The following is a 19888-nucleotide window of genomic DNA, read 5'->3' on the forward strand; positions in this document are numbered from 1 at the left end:
GAGAAGGATTGTACCTGCCTGGGTATTTCATCAACCCGTCTCTGGGGTTCTTGCCTCCATTCTAGCAATCGGGTGCCAAGAGGAATTATGCCAGGGAGCGTCAAGCTTCTTGTCACCACCACACTGGCCCACCACAGGCTTCTCAGAACTGGAAAGAGGCCGTGTGCTCAAGCAGGGCAGCTGTCCTCAGTTTTAGGAAAACGACACTTGGCTACTAACATGGCAAAAGACCAGAGGTCCAGGAATAGGGGACCTACCTACCCAGCTACAGAGTCAGCTTGGAATGGATCTATATAGTATCTTTTTTTTTTTTTTTTTTTTTTCCTAGCTCTAATAAACTCTTCATATCTGCTTCTGGGCCAGACCCCAACCTCAGGCATCGTTGAACTTGCATTTCCACTTGAAGGGTTAACCGTAAGCCTTAAGTAGGAAGAGGGTGTTCAAGAAAAGGGAAAAGCCAGGGTCCTGCCTTCCTGGTCCTACCCCTTCTTCTCCCCATTGCCTTCTGTCTGCATGCCCAAGTCACCTCTGTCTACTTACAGGGTGCCATGTCCCCCACATCTCTCCCTGCTCTCTTCCCTCTCCTTCCCTCCGCTCTCCTCTCTAACCCTCTGCCCTGGGCTGCTGCTGCTGGCTCCAGCCCAGGCTTCAAAGAATTCCCAGGTATTTAGACATTCATTTTATTGCTTAATCGAGCTTGAAGCTGTTTAAATTAATACAAGTTTTCATATTTGGCAGCAAAGACTTTTACAAGCCCCTTTTAGCAGAGAAAGGAGGAGGTTGGGAGAGAATCAAAGAAGAAATTCACCCTGGGCCATTGCCTTCATGAGGTGGAAGCAGATCAGCTACCACAAGGGCCAAGGCATCAAGGCCACCCTCTTGGAGGAGCAGAGTCAGTACTGGGGTTCGGGGTCTTGGGGAGGCCCTCAGTGGAGGAGGCTCAGATGCCCCCGGGCCCTGCAGGGATCCCTGAGGGTTCTGAGGTTCCTCCACAGCATAAGGCCCCAAAGACTGGCCTGATGGTAGTGACTACACCCTTCTAGTCGCTCCCTGTCAGGAGCAGCCCCCTGCTGTGGTCACCCCACAAATGCCCTCGTGTGTTAGTAAACTTCCTGTTCGCATCCTTCTGCCCACCTGCCCCCTTCCCTCCTCTCCTCGCCTGGCTCTCATCCAGCCATTTTCATCACCTCTGTTAAGCATTAATTCCTTCAGCTGTACACCCCTCTCCCCGGGGATTGTCTTGCTTCCCCAGGGCCTGCCTGTCTTCCTAGAAGAGCCGGGGGTGGGTGGGCGCTAAAGAAGAGTGGGATGTTCCCGGAGCTATGTCTGCTGCTTGTCTCACTCCCGATCCCCAGGCTGCACTCACACGCACACGGCTAACGCAGACTCCCTTGCTTAAGCTAAGGGGAGCCGAGTTTACCCTAGGAGCTGTCTGCCAAAAGCTCTGAGAAGAAGGGAGTTTTGAAGTTGCTTGGTCAGTGACGTATCTGTAAGGATGATTCTGGGGTGTGAGAGGCTAGAACGCGTAGGTCCCACTCACAACTGAAGCGAAGGGTTCTAAGAGGGTCAGCAGTGCTGGAGCTCCAGTGAGCTCTTGCTCTTGTGCCTGATGCGCTCCTGTCCTGTGGTGTGAACGCCCCGGCAGCTGGCCAGGGCCTCCCCCTGCAGGCTGACACCCCCTTTCTCTGTTCCCCAGGTAGAGGTGGAGGTGGAGAGCATGGACAAGGCCGGCAACTTCATCGGCTGGCTGCACATCGATGGCGCCAACCTGTCCGTCTTGCTGGTGGAGCACTCACTCTCCAAGGTCCACTTCACCGCTGAGCGCAGCTCCTACTACAAATCCCTGCTGTCTGCTGAGGAGGCCGCCAAGCAGAAGAAAGAAAAGGTACGGGTGTGGAATCGGGCCTGGCCGGGGAGGAGGTGGGCGCCACCCCAGAGCTCAGACTTCCCGCCTTCCCGCCCCTCCCAACACCACTGCCTCCACACAACAGAGAGAGCGGTTATCCCCCCCCGAGGGACCCCGCTTGGTGTTGGTCTCAGACCCCACGTCAGGAGCCACACGTGACCGAGGGAGAGGCTGCCAGCTTAGGCTTCGTCAGCCACAGGCCTCCTCTGGTGGACCTGGTGGAGGAGAACGCTGTCTGGAAGGTGACCTTGGAGCCATGAGAGGAGTGCCTGGGAGAGCCCCTTGTGAGCAGGAGACTGGGGAGTCCTCCCTTCGCCAGCCCCGACCCTTCTTTGCTGCCCTCGGAGCAGCTGGGCGACCCGCAGCCCACTTCTGAATTTCCTTCGCATCGCCCTGCAGGGAAGCCCATTTTGGAAGCTACCCCAGGAGATGCATAAAGCTGTTAGGACAGCAGATTTATAGCCCATCAGTCTCTGCAGACACTGCATTGAAGAGACAAGGGGGGTGGGTCGGAAAGCAGCTTTTGGAAACAAATGGGCGATTAAGGAACCCAGTGGTTTGGTGGTGGGAGCTGGGCTTGGCACCCCCTGACTCAGCCTGTCGCCACTGACTTATAGTCCAGCCCTGATAATGGGGATAAATCAGCCGGCCACCAATTTGTCAGGGCTTCTCTGAGCTTGAGGAGGATTTCATGGGACAGCCGTGCTGAGCCATAAATTTGTTCCAGGAATAAACGTTTCCTTCCCCATGGGGCAGCCATCTGGCTTGCAACTCGCCTCCCAAAGTCAAGGCCCAGACACCTGCCAAAAGGAGTAGGGGGCATCAGGGCCCAGAGGCTCCTCATTCTCTTCCAGCCCAGAGCAGCCACCTCCTCACTGGGTCCTTCCCAGCTGTCTTCCTTCAGGCACTGGCCCAGGGACTCCTGCCTAGATCTCTCTGTCTTTTCTTCCCGTCCCCTGGGGATTGGGACAGGTGACCAACCCTAATGAGAGTGGAAGAACTGTAGGGAGTGGTGACCCACAAATCTTGGGACAGGTGAGAGGGACTGTCCATGTCTTGGAGGAATAGACCACCATGAGGCCTCTGAGGACACTTCCACCCTTCCTTGTCCCAGTTCTGCTCACAGTAAACCCCGTCTTCCTAGAGTGATGGGGAAGCAGGCAACCTTAGCCCCTACTGCAAAGGAGCTTCCTCTTGGCTTTCCTGTTAGTGAGAGCTGAACTTAAGACTGCCAGCCCCGTGTCCTGTGCCTACTGAAGGGAAAGGCTGAGACGTGGTGCTGGGGCCTTGTGTGCAAAGGGCTGAACCTTCACCAAAGAATTAGCAGCAGGGGGTCAGCGTGGCAAGCACCGGCTTCTAAAGCCCAGATTCTGAAAGCGTCTCTGCCCCCAGGCCCTGCTCCCTTAGTCACTCAGCACACGAGCCTCTTCGGGTCTGAGTGACCCTCTGTTCTCTGAGATTAGAGACCCCAAAGGGACCCAAGAGAAGACAGAGGGGAATCTGGCCTGAGGTGGAGGAATGGGTACCTTGCTGGGTGTTGTACTGGGCACCACTATTTCCTACACAGTGGATTTGTCTGAAAGAGCCCAGGTCATCATTTCACTCTTGCCACATGATGATGTTGAGGAGTAATTACCAGTGATTAATTACTTCCACAGGCTGCGTGGTTTTGTTCCAGTCCAATTAAAATGCAGTGCGCTACTCAGTGCAAGGGCCTGCCTGCCTGCTGGGTCCCTGTCCCACACATCCCATCCTCTTCGGGGGTCGTGGCAGAACCTAGTATGCCTTGCCTCTTCCGGTGGGGTTGGTTCCCAGGAGCGGGGTGTGTGTGTGTGTGTGTGTGTGTGTGTAGCACTGCAGCCCCCTCAGAGTTGGCTGGACTCGGATGAGAGAATTTGGTAGTCGCTGCATATCTGAGGTATTCCCAGGATGGAGGCAAGGATCTCCAACCTTGCCTCCCTTGTGACCCCATGAGGGCTGCCTTAGCTGTCCGGAGACAGGCACATGTGGCTAAGGGATCATGGTGGTACCTGTGAGCTAACCAAGGAAAGGTAATGCTGAGAGATTTTGTGAGACTAAGAGCATGCAGAAGTCTTTGGGGAATGTGATTATGTGCGTGCACATTTGTTAGCGGGTCTGAGGGAACCTGGCAATGCTAGCTTCCCTTCCATGAGAACTTAGCTGCCTCCCTGCTGGGCCTGATTCCTCCCTGTGCCCTGCAGACTTCTCTCCTCATGAAGATGCTGGTTGGGCCCTCCTCTTCCTCTACAGGAAGCTAATGCCAGGTTACCCCCTTCTCCTCCAGGAATCCTGGGTGGGTCTGTGGACCAAAGAGGGAAACACAGATGGCAGGCACCAGAACTGTCCTCCCTCCCCGGCCCCCCCTTCTGCCCCAGCAGAGCCCTGGACAGGGCTGGGTTGGCCATTGATCGCCTTTTATTGAGCTTGTCTTCCCCACTGAGATCTTGAAGGCCTCCACAACCCTGGCCCCGAGCCAGCCCCACCCTTGGAGCCTATTGAGCGGAGATATTAAATAGGATTTAGAAAGGAAGGCCTCCAGCCAGTGGAGCCTCAGTTCACATCCCCCGTCTCCTGCCAGAAAGAGGATCTGGGACTCCCTGGGGAGGGTGTACAGGAAAGAGGGAGGGCCAGGGACGGGTGAGGACAGGAGGAGAGAACCTATGCCCCTGACCTGGCCCCACAACGTAGACAGGAACTGGCATGACAGAGCAGCAATAGAACAGAGAAGGGAGGAAGGAGCCGCCTCCCTTGCCCATTCCCCCACCTAGGTCTAAGGCCAGGGTCACGGAGGGGTTACCAAGGGGCCCCACCTCAGGACACAGTGCCATCCTGGCCCCCAGCCTGACCCCAAACCCTACCACGAATCAGAGGAGCTGGGAAAGGCCTTTCCACATTAATGCAGTCCGGAGGTTTTCCCAGAGCAAAGCAGAGCCCTCTTGGGTGGGTCTCCCAGCATGCCTAGGCCCTGCTGCTTAGACCCAGTTCAGGCTTGCCTGCACCAAAGGCCAAGAGCATTCCCAGCTTCAGCGTCCCATCCTCTGGTCGGCATCTTGGCCACGCAGGTCCTTCCCCAGCTCTTCCATCTGCCCAGAGCCTGGAGGGAGAGCCATAAGGCACTGATTCTGTGCACACACAATTACTGTTCTCTCTGGAAGGGGTCTTTGGGTCTTCTTTGTCATCGTCCCGTGGGTCCAGGATGAGGAGCATCCCTCCTGGGAATTCCCCAAAACAGGCTCCTTGGCAGGGATCTGAACTGTGAGAGGGCTAGGGATGGCTGTAGGGAAGTGGCACCCGTCTGGCAGGTGCCCGCCAGTGTGTCTGTCCCCTCTGCCCCAGTTTGCAGAAAGGCAACATAAGCCATTATGGGCAAAACGTGCCCTTGTTCTAAGGGTGGGCCAAGCTCTCAGCTGACTGTCTCCTTCCCACCAAGAAGGAGCTACGTTTACCGGCTTGCTGGTGGCTAGGTCCCAGGGAACAGATGGTCACCTCCGTCTCCTGAGGGAAACCTGCAGGGCTCCACTATTCAAGGGGCCAAGCCAGCTCCCTCTTAGAAATGGAGTTCCTTTATCTGAGGAGCAGCTCCCCCTGTCCTACCCTTTGGCAATCTCATGCTTCTGGTGTCTTTTCACCTTGGCAGGCGGGGGGGGGGGGGGGGGGGGGTGGGGGGGGGGGGGGGTACACCCTGCTGTGCCCCTCCTACCAGTGAGCTGTGTGACCTTGTCACTGGACTGGCCCCACTGCCACACTCCTTGTGGGAGCAAGAGGCCTGCAGGCCGTCCCTGAGGCTTTTGTTTGCATCATCCGTGACCTCCAGCTTGCTGCCCACCTGAGCCTGCCTGCAGAGGAGCTCCACCCTTCTCCCCAAGGAGGAAACCTGATGCTGTCGCCCAAGGCGCATTTACTTGAGGAGTCATTAGCAGTTCCTGCTCCCCCGCTGTCAGTCTGTTCCCAATTCATCACCAGCGCTGAGGAGACTCCTTCCCCACAGCCCCCACAGCCGAGGGAAGCAGGGCAGGGTTAGGATGGAGCCCAGAACGGCTCTGAGCCTCAGGCCCTCTCCAGGCCAAGGTCTGAGACGTGCTGGCTGCACCTGGGAGGGAGCCAGAAGAGCGAGGTAGATGGGAGAAGGGCCCACTGCCTGGGGGTGGGGCAGAAGGAAGGCTGAGGGGTTGGAGGGAGGGTAGGTACTGGCTGGTGGGGGGAGGCGGCACTTGGCTTCAGCTCAGTTGAGGCAGTGCTGACAGTCCTGTGTCTCAGTGAGAGTCCCGTCGGTCCTCGAGCTGCAGAGGTCCCAGAGAGGCTAGGACTGACTCAGTCGTCACCCCCCTGGGGAACTTTCCCCTAGCAGGGCCCAGAGAGAAAGTCTACCTCAACAGGATGTGGGCCTTGGAACCGGAAGTAACCGTGGGTGGTCCCCCAGAGTGCTCCCAGCAGTCTGTGCCGTGGCCTCCAATGGGAGAGGCCCTTTCACAGGGAAGTCCGAAGGCTAGAGACGCCCTTGGGCCAGGAGTCTCTGATCTGACTGAGTTGAAGTCCTGCTCTCTGCCTCCTTTCCCGTGGCCACCAGTCCTCGGCATGTGGAGAGCAGAGGTGTCCAGACGCCAGGGATTAAGGGGGCAGCTGCGCTGGGACTGGTGCTGGGAGAGAGTGAGAGGGGAGACCTGTTTGGGTTAGAGTCTGACCTCAGATGGCAGAAGGCAAGGGCACTACTGCGTGTGGCTGGCCGAGGTTTGGGCCCGGGTGACGTCTCTCCCATCCCCCTCGGCCATTCCCTGGCAGCCTCCCTCGGGCTCAGCCCCTGTTGCTCATTCCAGTTCTCAGGGCCCTGGTCCTCGGTGTCCCCTTCTAGTGGAAGAGTGTTCACACTGCATGAAAGGCAGGAGCGTAGCCTCTGCAGGTGGGACCCAAGAAGGTTCAGTAATTCAGACATCCCTGTCCTTGGGCTGCTTCCTCGTGCCATCCAGGGATCCGCAGGTCAGCTGAGTGATTCTGCAGTCATGTGGCACAGCCCACAGCCACATCCAGGGGCCTCTTCCCTCTTGCAAGGAAGAAAAGGAGATGCGGGAGGTCTGTGGCTTGACTGAAGTCAAACAGCAAATTGAAGGACAAGAGCCCACATCTCCCACCTACAACCTTTCCCTCTGTCTCTAGAGGCCCGGTCAATGCCAAAATGTCCCCTTGAGGACCTTGAAGCTTGAAGATCTCTGGCACCTGGGTGTCCAGGTCCAGATCCTGGTCCTGCTACTTCTAGCAAGCCTGGGTGCCTCTGGTCCCTCCTTTATAAAACAGGGTAATGTTAATACTTACTCAAAGGGTTGTCGTACGGATTAAAGGAATTAATACTTGGAGGATGTTTAGAATGGCGCCTGGCACCTAGTAAGTATGTATGTTTTGGCTAATACTTTTATTACCCCCTGTTCTTGTGTGACTGTGGGACTCCGTGTGTGGTCCAGTCCCTCACCCCCTTCTTGCTGCTCAACTGGACAGCCCCGCCCTCTCCTGCTCTGACAGGCTTCACTACCGGGATAATCTCCTGGCCGCGGGATCGGACTTGATGCCCCGTCACATCGAATCAACTTCTGAGCCGCTGCAGCCCTGACAGTGCAGGGCCAGGGGAGGAGGAGAAAGGCGAGGGTGGAGGGGAGTGGCCCAGCTTCTGAGCTGGGGTCAGAGCAACCTGCTTGAGGTGAGGACACAGAAGTTGCTGAGGCAAGGCATTCCTGAACAGTGACAAGCCCTCCCCTCCGTGGCCCGGGGCTGTCACTTGGAGAGCTTCCGGAGTGCCATGGCCCTGGGCGGTGCGAAGGCCTCAAGAGTTCAGAGTGACCCCTACTGAGTGATGTCAGAGAGGGAAGTGGGGTCCCAGAACCACTGCGACACCAAGGTTCTCACGCTCTGGTTTGCATGAGGATTGCCTGGGAGTCTGCTTTGGTTTGCTTCACTTTCTCTGGGTGCAGTTACAACAGACCCTAACTTGACATACCTGCGTCAGGACCCAGGGACCAGCATTTTTAATAAGCGCCCCAGTTGCTTCTGACACCTGCCAGAATTTGAGAGCTGATCAGTCAGAAGAATTTCAGAGTACTCTCCTTACCCACTCAGACATACGAGAGGTCTAGGGGCTCAGGCCAGCGTGACATGAGTGCCCTGTGATGACCTCCGCACTCCTTCACCCCAGGGGTGACCCCACTTGCCCAAAGACCTTTTCCTGCGTTTTTTCTGGCTTCACTTCTAAACCTCCCACCCCCCACCCTTTGCTGCCCGCACATGCAGGTCTGGGCCCACTATGAGGAGCAGCCCGTGGAGGAGGTAGCGCCCGTGCTAGAGGAGAAGGAGCGCTCGGCCAGCTACAAGCCCGTGTTTGTGACGGAGATCACTGACGACCTGCATTTCTACGTGCAGGATGTGGAGACCGGTGAGTATGCTACCTCCAGAACCCACTCTGCTCAGTGGGAGGGAGGGGCACAGCCCACACGTTCCGGGGACCTCTCCCAGTCTGTGGCTGCTCCCCATCCCCCGGGCCCCGTGCGCTGCTCTGGGGCTCATTACATGCACTGCCAGTGAGCCCTGGCATGGGCAAGGCCAAGCAGGTCCTCTGAGGGAGGGCTCGTGAGGTAGCCTGTCTTGTCTAGGTGGTATTTGGAGATGCTCGGGAAATTGTTTTGCTCTCGGACACTCCTGGCTGGGCTGGGCGTGGGGATTTGTAGCCCTCGGAGTGTATCAGGAAGCAAAGAACAGATTGTCTCTATGTGTGGTCAGGAAGCACAAACCAGCTTCACTTGGCCCTCCTCCCCCTCAGCTTCCTTGGGAAGGCAGCAGGAGGAGAGGAGCCTGGGCTTTTTTTCTCTGGGGCTTCTCCTTCTCTAGAGGTTACCATAGCCCTGAGTGGTAGTCAGTTGCCATGGAAACAGGCGGCGCTCTAGGGAAGTCATCCCCGGGCAATCTTTCTGAAGGACCCTCTCTCTCCATCCTCCTTCCTCCTGCCTTCAAGTGATGTACACTGTGGCCAGGGCCTTCTCTGCAGAGACCTCAGGCTTCTGGAGCAGAGAGGACGGTAGAGGTCACTCTCACGGTGGTGGCCCTGTGACCCCTCTAGATGGACTTCCTACCCCCACTGCATTTGCTCTGTCTACCCTGACCTCCCTCCTCTCATTGACACCCTGTGCAGGGAACCAGTTTAGTTGAGGGCAAAGGAAAAGGCTTTTTAGAGCTGCCTCTGCGTCCAAGGAGCCAGATCCTTGCAAAGCAGAGGGGCCCGAAGATGTCGCTGGCACCCAAGGCAGTCCCGTGGGTGGCAGGGTGCGGCTCTGCCTGGCCTCCTGTGCCCCCTGCCAGGCCCACTCCAGATCATCAGCCTCATGCCAGCCACTTCCCCTCTAATGATATTTCCCAGGCAGCTGCTTTTGTGGCGATGTTATTTCACCGAGGAAAACCAACCTTTCCAAGCCCTCGTCTGGCTGTACTTGGGAGGGGGAAAAGCTAGCAGGCGGAGAGATGGGCTGATGAGCCTTCAGGATTAGGTTCCCCTTGAGGTCAGCTGCAGTCCTGCCGCACAGTGGCCTGGCATTGCCAGGTCTGGGTGGTGTGACAAGGAAAGGAGTCTTTCAGTGGTGGCCTGGGTAGGAAGGAGATCGGTTTCTGAGCACAGGAGCCAGAAAGGATGGCCCTCAGGAAGCTCAGGGGAAAGGGAACTCAAAGAAGGCCCTGCCCAAGGGACAGCAGCTCCCTGGCCGGCTCTACCTGGCCTCTGCATCCTGTGAGGTAGGACCCACCTTGGATAAGACCAGGTCCTGAAGTCTTGAGGGGACAAAACTTGAGGGTTCAAGGCCTTCGGCCACATAGTCTCTGTAATTTCAGAGGCTTCCTGTGCATGCCCTGTACCCTGCCAGCTGTCTCCGCAGCTGTAGGGAGCCAGGACCCTGTAGCAAGTGGTGGCCAAGGCAGAAAATACGGAACAAAGGAAACAAGGGGGAAACCATGTATTCTTGGAACATTGGAGAAGGGAATGAGGCGCTTGTTGGCACGCCACCTGGAGGGCTGCAGTGGGCTCCAGAGAAAACTCTGACCTCAGTTGGTTCCATAAAATCCATGAAAATAAACTTCAGCATGTACAGCCTCCCTCTTCTGAAACCTTTCATCCTCTCTTAGGGGACGTCCTCTTGCCCTGTCTCTCTTCTCTTAATTAAAGCCTGCCTTCAGGAAGGATCTAATGAAATGATGAAAGCATTGCCATTAGCTGTAAATGACCAGCCAGACTCTGTGCAAGGACCTGTTTGCGGGAGCCAAAGTCTGCTTCTGTTGCCTTGGAGCAAAAAAATAAAAAATAAAAATAGACCACGTATAGAAGGAATTTGTCTGTGTAGAGGGTGTACTGCTGGGTGGGGGAAGGGCAACTGCTTCTTCACAAAAGTCTGTGTTCTGAAACCGAGGCTCAGGAATGCTGGGACAGTGGGCTATGCAGAGGCCCACGAGTGGACACGTCCTTGTGTGCCTACGCAGAGTGCATCCTCGATACAGTTGAATTCTTAAGCACCCTCCATGTGGCAGATTTACTAGACCTTGCAAGAGTAAACAGAACCAAGTGAGCAATGGTCTGTGCCCTGAAGGAGCTCACAGTGTAGTGGCAGAAACATAAACCCAGACAGGGAACGTATAAGGCCAACTGTGACAAGTGTGCCAAAAGCCAACATGTGTTAGGCACCTGTTACAGTGTGGCTTCGGGCCCTGGAGGTGGAGAGAAGAATCCTGTACCCACACCACACGAACCCAGCTACCCTCACCTCAGAGAGCAAAGGGGGCACGGCGGGGCTTGATGCAGAGCTAGAATCAGGGCCAAGAGGGATGGAAGGGTAAAGCCACTGGGGACCGGTGCTTAGTGGCATGGGGGGTGGGGACACAACAGGAAGGAGCAAGGAGGGAACCTGAGAGGACCCTAGGTGTTGCCAAACCTGGTGATGACCAGCTGATGAGCGGCAGGGACTCAGGATTTGGGAAGGACCAGCAGGAAAGAGCAAGGGATTCGGTAAGATAGGCAGGGAAGGAGACTGTCTCCCCTAGTCGAAGAGGGCCCCGGGTTGGGCTGAGAGCTTGGAACCCCAGCCTGGAAATACCAAAGTTTGCTTTTGCATGTACTTCACAGGGTGAGTGAGGTCAGAGTAGCCTGAGGCCCTTTCCTTGTCCAGGGTTGGGTGGGGGCCATCCCTCATTTCCGTGTTTCCCCCTGGGAGACATAGCAAAGAGTGGCTGCTGTCAGTCACCGCCTCTGTGACCCAGGCCGGGGCCAGCCCTTGTAGGAATTAAGCTGGGCTGCTTCCACCCAGAACGAGGCTGGTTGGCTTTGCTTCACACCCCCATGCTTTCTCCACCTCCTTAAGCAGAACCCAAGGAACATTCCCGAGGGCTGCCACTGCCACGGCCAGTAGGTTGGAGAGCCGAGGTTGGAAGGAAGACTGTGTGCCTCTGAGGTGTCAGCAAGCCCCTGTTCCACTTTTGAAGACCACATGAACCTCTTGAGCAGATGCCACAGAGGACTTCCCTACGGAATGGGGCAAGCCAGTGCCACGGGCGACCTACAGAATTCCACATGCTGCCTGCTCCCCGGCCCCATCTAGAGAACATGGCGCCCAGGTCTCACTACCTCTTCCTCCCCTACAGGCACCCAGCTAGAGAAGCTGATGGAGAACATGCGAAACGACATCGCCAGCCACCCTCCTGTCGAAGGCTCCTATGCCCCCCGCCGGGGAGAATTCTGTATTGCCAAGTTTGTAGATGGAGAATGGTAAGCCACTTGTACCTGAGCAGAGCAAAGAGTCTTAAGCAGGAGCAGTTGCAGGTCTGTCCTCAGGGCACAGGCCTACAGAGCTACCAGGTAGACTTCAGGCATTTGCCTTAGCCACCTGGTTTCACTGGGCGGTGGTTGTTGACCTTGGCCAGCTCTCCAGTGTGGGCCTCTTCATTGCCTGCAGCCCATCTGGGGCCTGTGATTTTCCTGCAGCCCAGTCAAGCCTCTGGAGTATAGAAGTGGTGTCTCTCCTCAATCCTGGGAAACCCTGTCAGGGGAGCCCTGGCTGGCTGGCTGGCTGGGACTGACACTCCCCTTACCCCACACAGGAGAAATGATGTCATGTGGGGTGGTGAGGGCAGAGGCTGGTTCTCAGTGAGCCCAGATCAGCCACCCCACCCTTCACCCTGGCTGTCTGGGACATGAGCAGGCGCACTCACAGGCTGCAGGAAGGTCACTCACGTCTGATCTACCAAGAGTAGGGCCCATGGCTTTCCCTGGGTGACGAAGTGACTTGGATGTGTTCCCTGCTGCGGCCTCCCAGACAGATCTGCTGGCTAATTACAGCTGCTGTTTAGTGTGCTGGGTTTAAACAGCAGACATCAATCTAGTCATTAGTCTTGTTGCTTTATGCCCCAAGGACACATTAATCTGCTTCACATGCTCCCTTCTCCCTCCCTCTGCTCCCAGCTATGCTCTGATTCCATTAGATGGTGGCCACAGCGCCGCGAGCCTAGGCCTTAGTGGAGTCTGAGAACTGCCCTCTGTGACACCCTTGGGTGTTCACTCTGAGCCCTGGGCAGGGAAATGGTGTATCCCAGCCCTGCTATCACTGAGGCTCCAGGGAGGCCAGACTCTTCAGGGATCTCCCTTGAGCTCTTCCCACAATGCCATTGCAGGTACCGCGCCCGAGTGGAGAAAGTCGAGTCTCCTGCCAGAGTGCACGTCTTCTACATTGACTATGGCAATGTGAGTGTGGGAGACCGGGAGGTGGATGAGTAGGCAAGGGAGGGGCGCCAGGTGGCTGCCAAGGGCCATTCAGCACAGTAGTCCCCTAGGTCAAGTCCCTCGAAGCTGTGAAACCACTTGCTGATAGAACAGTGAGCATGTGGGCATCTCTACTGTTCGTGTAACAAGTCACTGACCCCTGAGCGACTGGGCAAAACTGATGTCTCTGGTCAGAGGTTTTTGAGAGCTGAGAAGTCTCCTTTCCAGGCCCCACGGATGAGTGCCCAGCCACACCCACGGTTCCTCATCTTCTGCCCAACCTCTCTGAAGAAAGGGCCGGTGGAGGCCCTCCACACCCCACGGTTCCTGGTCCTCAGGCTTGACTAGGTGCTTGTGTGCCGATTCCCAGGACATCCCCAAACCAAGGCTTTCTGGGAAGGGAGTCACAAGGTGGCTGCACCTGGGAGTCTGTCGACAGTTCTGGGGGATTCCCTCTGGGGAAAAGCAAGTAGGAGAGAAGGTTGTAGTTCAGAACCATGCCACTCCCGAGGCGTGACGATGGTCATCTGCTTTCCTCAGGGACTAAGGTTGAGGGTCGATTAGCAGCAGCCCAGAGTTGGGCCATGCTCCCAACCTGCCACCCGGGGATACACAAAAGAAGAGGTCCTGCGAGGTCGCAGGACTGTAGGGCCCCTTGTCTTGGTGTGCTTTCCCAGCAGAGCGCCCCCTGGCCAGTGGAAACATATTCAAGGAACCCATGTCCCAGAGGGAAGGCGTTGGAAAAAAACAGAGGTAGAGGTTAGTTAGATACCAGTTATCAAACTGATTATTTTTGTAGAGCCACCAGGTGTGCCAACACCGGGCCCAGGGTGAGAAGGTGTGAGTCACGGCCAACCGCCTACTGCAGGGGCGAGCGGGACATGTTCCCCCAAGACGTCACTGACTGGGCAAGCCTGTGCACAGGGCTGAGTGGAAGCAAGTCATGGTGGGAGGACCTGAGTTAGAACTCTCAGAGGCCCAGCCACCAGAGTTGTCCTGTGAGAGCCAAGGGGGCATCGAGTGTGTGATGTTCTTGGCCTGATGTGTCCTCTACAGAGAGAGATCCTGCCATCCACCCGCCTGGGTACCCTGCCACCTGCCTTCAGCACTCGTGTGCTGCCTGCTCAAGCCACAGAGTATGCCTTCGCCTTCATCCAGGTGCCCCAGGACGTGAGTCTACACATCTTCCTTCCTTGCTTGCTTCCAAAGGACGGGTCCAGTGGCACTCAGCCACTGATGCGGCCCTCACAGACTGACAGGAGAAGGTGGAAACAGTGACGAATGGTCTGTTAGCGACGGGACTCGAGAGACGAGAGCGACCAAGGAAGTTGAGGGAAGTTGCCACAGAGGACGGGGCATCAGAGCGTCTGAACTGGTTCTTCAGATGGATGGGCCCGGTGGGCCAGGGCACTTTGGGCAAAGACTGGTCCACACAGTTGGAAGTCAGGGACCTGGTGGGCAGTGGCAAGACGTGAGAAGGGAAAGGCCTGGGGGTTGGGGAAGGGTTTTCAGCAGAGGTGTGACGTGATCAAATCTGGTTCTCAAAGTTGCTTAAGGGGGCGTTGTCAGACTGGATGGAGTAGCGGGAAGCAACTTGGAAGTCCAGGCTAGAGACAGTGACAGCCACACCCGTAGGGCCAGGTCTCAGCGCCCTCTGTGGATGGGATGCGGGAAACGAGGAACAGAAGGTGACTGGATTTCTTATGTGTGGCTGTGTTGCTGTTGGCCAAGATGTGGGGACGAGAGGGAGTAAATTAGGAGCTGTAGGAGCTCCGGGAGTCTTGATAGTGTTCAGTTTGGAAAGCAAGAAGCCCTGGAATCCCGGATTCATAGCTAAAAGCATGGGCACCTACAAGGTGAGCGTGTGGAAGACAGGATGGGGAGGAGAGCGAGGCTTGGCAAGTGCTAGCCTTCAGCAATCCAGGGACGAAGAACCTGAGGCAGAACGTGCATCCAGAGAGGAGAACATGTGCTCAGAGTCAAGAGCCACCCAGTTCCCAGAAGCAGGGACCTGGTCTGCAGTGTCCAGCTCCCCAGGGAGGTCAGGCTCAGGCTTGGCGGGTACCCTTGGCTCTGGCACCGAGGGAGGTCCCTGGTGCTCAGAGCGAGCAGCCTGAAAGCCTGGTTGGAGCTGCCACCAGATGCAGGGTGCTGAGGAGCAAACAGTAGGGTCAGGAATTTGTGCCATAGAACATTTTCTGCTTTTTCATGAAATTTGCTGAAGGGCAGAAGAGAAACAGTAGGAGAAGAGGGTGACAAAATAGGTCAAGGGGCAGTCTCTGGGGGGAGGGAGATGTGAGTGTGGAGAGAGCCTGAGAGGCCAGTGAATGCACCAGAGCAGGGACTGTGTGGGGTTAGTGTGCTGGAGCACAGTCCTGCAGAGGTGGGGGATGACGGGAGCCAGGGCGGCCAGTGGAGGTTAGTTGGGGATGGTCAAAAGCCACTTTTTCTCCGAGACACAAGGCAGGTGGGCACGGTACTGGGGTGGGGGATAGGGATGGGATGTATGCAGGAGGCGTGGCAGGGAGGGAAAGGACAAGATCAGGAGAGGGGGCACTTTGTATCCCAAGGCTGTTTCCTTCCTTGTTAGGATCTGAGCAGGGAATGAGATGCTGGCACCTGCTGGACACTTGCTTGGAGGAGGTCCATGAGCAGGACCCGGGGTCCACGTGGCTATCTTTCAAGTTTGCACTTCTCTCTCCCATTTATCTGCATGCAACTCTGCCCCAGGAGGACGCTCGAACAGACGCCGTGGACAGTGTGGTGCGGGATATCCAGAACACTCAGTGCCTGCTCAACGTGGAACACCTGAGCGCTGGCTGCCCTCACGTCACCCTGCAGTTTGCTGATTCCAAGGGGGATGTGGGGCTGGGCTTGGTGAAGGAGGGACTGGTCATGGTGGAGGTGCGCAAGGAGAAACAGTTCCAGAAAGTGGTACGTGATGTGGAGGTGGGCTACCAGGGTAGGGGCAGGCTCCTAATGCCTCCCCACTGCCGTCACAGAGGGGCTGGGGACAGAGGGGCTGGGGGCTGCACCAACAGCCAGTGAGAGAGCAGGGAACCCTCCATCTTGCTGCTCCTGCTGGGAAAAGATAATGGATTTGGGTTTGTTGGGGTTTAAAAAAAAAAAAAAGCTAATTACATCCCAAATTAATTGGCTGCAGGCTTGGCTGAGAATGCAGCGGAAAATTTGAGCGGGGCGGGGGGGGGGGGGGGGGTCCCTGTACATGTGCCCCTAGGGGGCAGGGTGGAATGCCTTGCCAAGGGTGGTCGGAGAGGTCCATAGCCTGTCACTGCTTCTCCCTTTCTCACTTCCCTCTCCCATACCCTGCCGGGTCCGTAGCCAGCTCCTTGCACACAGGGCCACCTGAAGCCAGGCTCGGCTGGGATGGGTCCCCGAGGGACTCTGCCCCTCCAGCCCTCCAGCCAGTCTGAACAGCCCCCGGGGGCTTGGAGCCCGGCCTGAGACCTCTGATCATGAGATGAGTTGAGCGCCCCCAGCCATGCTGGCTTCACGGGGCAAACCATGAGGGGCTGGTGGGCACCTAGGAACTACCTGCACTTGCTGGGAGTTGGGAAGGGCACGTCTCAAGTCAGGATGGGCTGGTGGGAAGTGTGTGCCCTCATGCAGCGCCCAGCTGAGAGGAGGGATGAGAGCCGGTGGCGCTCAAGCGAGTGTTCCCTCTCTGTTGTGCCCGTTGCTTCGCCTTTTCCCAGGCCTCTTTTTCTCCCCCTCTGAGTCCATGGCACTGGTTATACAGGGCTGTAATTCATTTGGAACAAGACCCCAGTGTGAATTGCTACCATGTCTGTGGACAGAAGTGTGACACCCTTAGTCCTCTCACTAGAGACTCCCAGTGTCTTGAGATTGCCCTGGGAGTTAGCGTAAGTTTCCCTGTAGAATTTTGAGATCTCCCTGTCTCCCCTGTGAAGCTACCCATAATGTCTCTGGTGTCTAGAACATTCCTTTGCCCAGCATCTGAGATAAACACTCTACGTGTGTTCACTCATTCATTCATTCATTCATTCAACAAGCATTTATGGAGGGCCTACATATCTCCATGAACAAGAGGCACCATTTCTGCCCTGTGGAGCCTCCATTCAAGCATGAGTTGACAAAACCAGCAACATATATACTAGATGAATGAAATTGAATGTTAGGAGATAAATGCAATGGAAAAAGAGAAGATAGAAATAAAGGATATCAGGAGTGTGCGGGAAGAGGTGATGGGAATTTTCAGTGGGGTCATTTCATTAGGCTTTCATTGAGGCTTCATTAAGAAGGTGATGCTTTACCAAAGACCTGAAGGAGCAGGATAGGTAGCCAAGTAGACCTGAGGGGAAGAGCATTTCAGGCAGACAGAACAGCCAGCGCAGAGTCAAGGAACAGCAAGGAGGCCAGTGTGATGGTGCACTTTGAATCTTATTCTCAGGGAGCTGGTGATCCACTGAGCAGGAGAGTGGTGCAGACCAGACCTGGGCAGTCTCCAGGGTCATTCTTGCTGCTCAGTTGCAAATACCCACTTTGTGACCTCCCTTTCTTCCCTTGTCCCTCCAGATCACAGAGTACCTGAACGCCCAGGAGTCAGCCAAGAGTGCTAGGGTGAGTTTTTGCCTCTGGGGCTCCAGGGGGGAGCTGAGGAAAGCAGCTTAGCAGGGCCCACCTCCCTGACAGTCGCTTTCTGTCTTCTCACAGCTGAACCTGTGGCGCTATGGGGACTTCCGGGCCGATGACGCTGATGAGTTTGGCTACAGCCGCTAAGGAGGGAATCGGGTCTGGCCCTCAGCCCCGCTCACACCAGTACCTCCTCCTCTGCAGGGAGGGTGTTTTCAGCTCCAGACCCCAGATCAGGGGTGTAGATTGGGTCCAGCTTTGCTTCAGTGTATGGAAATGTCTCGGGGGGCGGCATCTGGGCTGGGGGTGGGGTGGGTGAACCCGAGGCTTTCAGGAGGCAGGCCATTGTCTTCTGAGATGACAGGCACTGCCATCCACAGTCTCTCCCAGCTGATTTTGTGTTTTTATTCGGAGGTTTGTTTTTTTTAAAAAGTTGTCCGCAAATCAGGAAGAAACATGAAAGACTTTGTCCTAACATAGGGCGTGACCCTGACACCCAAGGCCAGCTGCCTGCTGGTACCCCACTTCCGTCCCAGATGGCCCTTCTTCCCAGTTCTCTGTCCGGCTGTTGATTATGTGATTCCTCTGATACGTCCATTCTCAAATGCCAGCCTGTCTACATCTGCCCCCTACCAGCCCTCCCCACTTCTGTATTTAAAGCTTTTGAGGCCCAATAAAATAGTACCTGCTGTCTGCAGTCCTTATTGGTCATGGTGGAGCCCAGAGCCTGGAATCTCGGCAGCCCCCACAGGAGGAGACTTGGGCACGTGAACGACCCCCGACGTAGTCATCCACATCCCTGGCCACAGCTCTGGAATCACAGCCAGCCCGGAAAGCAGGGCCATTCTTCAGAGTCATGGGCAACTCCTGAGGCCCAGGAGGCATGATGGCACCATGACCATCGTGCAGAAGGCTGGAGACCTCCTATTTTAATGCATCAGTCCAGGCCCCCCGCTGCACATGGCTGCCCCCAAGGACCATGGAGATTTAGAGCAGCTTGGCAAGCAGTGCCCAGGACCGGCCACACATGGAAAGCCAGGCTCAGTCTTAACCGGTCCCCTGCAGAGAGTCACTAGTCCTGTGCTTTGCCAAGTTCTGCCAGAGTCCCAGCGGGAGCCAGAGGGGACTCTTCCCCTCTCCTGCTGTGGCTGGGGTAAAGGCTAACGCCACACAGGCTGGCACAACAAGGGGTAAGACTGGGGGCCCGGTGCCTGCCCAGCTCCCTCCACAGTGTGTGTTCATTGGCAAATGGAGCTGGAAGACCAGGTTGGGTCCAAGAGGAGTCATGGCTGTCCGCTGAGGAGATCCTGGGTCTCGAGGTTATTAGCGCTTGCTCTGTTTGACTTAATGAGGTTATCCCCCAGGTGGAGCTGGCCACAGAGCTCAGAAGACCCAGGCTGCTCCTAGCCCCTGAGGGAGGAGGGAGGCTTGAGAGCAGCCCCTGTGGTGTGCAGTGAGGAGCCTGTTATGCTGCTCAGGGAGTGCTAGGGAGAGAAAGCTGTGTGACGGGGAGGTCACCCCTACCAGCTGTTTCCCATGACTTTGTACAGCCCGTGATGGGGCGTGAGAAATCAGCAGGAGTGTGAATGTCCCCGTCTGTCCCCACTCCTGGAGAAGCTGTCCTGCCCCAGCAGGTAAGCCCACTCCCCATGGTGCCACGTTTTCTTCTCCTGCATCATGGAGGTCTGTCATGGAGAAGACAATGCCCGTCTCACCCATTTCTCTACCTCCTGGTACGGTCGAGAGCTGGGTCGGTGTGTGTTACCCGGGAGCACGATCAGCAGAGGGGTGAGATGCCAGCCCGCCCTTTTGTAAAAGGGTCTGAAATCATCTCACTGTCTCCACAGTTGCCTTGGTTACATCTGTGCCCAAGGATAAACCCTCCATGGTTCTGCAATTGAAATGATGCCCGAACCTTCCCACTTCTTTTCTTTCTCTTGCAAGGCTGGTTTAGACAAAGGTCAAACCATTCACCAGGCCTGAGGACGCTGCTGCCACTTCCTCTCAGTGTCTGTTGAGTTCCTGGGGTCTGTCGTGGCGGGGTGGGACTGAGGCGAGGCGAGGCGAGCCAGGCACCCAGCATGCCCAATCTCGGGGGGCACTCAGAGTGTGCGGGTGCCTTGGAGGCTTTGCCTTTTGCCTGTAGTCGAGACCAGTCAGCATCAGCACTTGCACAAGTAGCACCAAAAACCCCCCTCAGAGTTCCTTCCCCCGCTGGAGTTACAAAACATGTTCCCCCATCCACCTCTCACTTGAACACCAAAACCTCTTGAGCACCTATTATCCATCTGTCCACCCACCCGCCAAGCCTGGATTAAGAGCCAGCTACCGGCATAACACTGGGTCCAGTGGGTGCCAAGCCTGTCTCCACGGGCCCGATGGGCGTGCACGACCTCTGTGGAGCAGTGGGCAGTACTCCGGGACAGGGGCTGGGGCCCCAGCCCAGTGACCAGGAGGATGTCACAGAGGAGGAGGGCAGAGTCGAAGCTCACAGGTGACAGGAGAGCAGCATTGCTAACCTGGACAGGCTCTGGAAGTTTCCCGTCTCTGAGGGCTGATGCATCAGAGCCCAGGGTTTA

The 19888-nt window shown here is 56.4% G+C and overlaps 1 protein-coding gene across 1 annotated transcript in view; it reads left to right on the forward strand.

Moving 5' to 3' along the window:
* The window catches only part of SND1 (staphylococcal nuclease and tudor domain containing 1), a 425897-nt gene extending 407891 nt beyond the window's left edge, over positions 1-18006 (forward strand). Inside the window, exons 17-24 of the mRNA XM_030308365.2 lie at positions 1697-1885; positions 8201-8342; positions 11582-11705; positions 12608-12677; positions 13752-13865; positions 15426-15629; positions 17253-17297; positions 17391-18006. Of these exons, the coding sequence (XP_030164225.1) occupies positions 1697-1885; positions 8201-8342; positions 11582-11705; positions 12608-12677; positions 13752-13865; positions 15426-15629; positions 17253-17297; positions 17391-17456 (954 nt within the window). The 3' untranslated portion in view covers positions 17457-18006. The remainder of the gene's footprint in view (positions 1-1696; positions 1886-8200; positions 8343-11581; positions 11706-12607; positions 12678-13751; positions 13866-15425; positions 15630-17252; positions 17298-17390) is intronic.
* The last annotated feature ends 1882 nt before the right edge of the window (positions 18007-19888 follow it).

The sequence above is a fragment of the Lynx canadensis genome, chromosome A2 (genome assembly GCF_007474595.2).
Source record: "Lynx canadensis isolate LIC74 chromosome A2, mLynCan4.pri.v2, whole genome shotgun sequence".
In the NCBI taxonomy this organism is placed as follows: Eukaryota; Metazoa; Chordata; class Mammalia; order Carnivora; family Felidae; genus Lynx; species Lynx canadensis.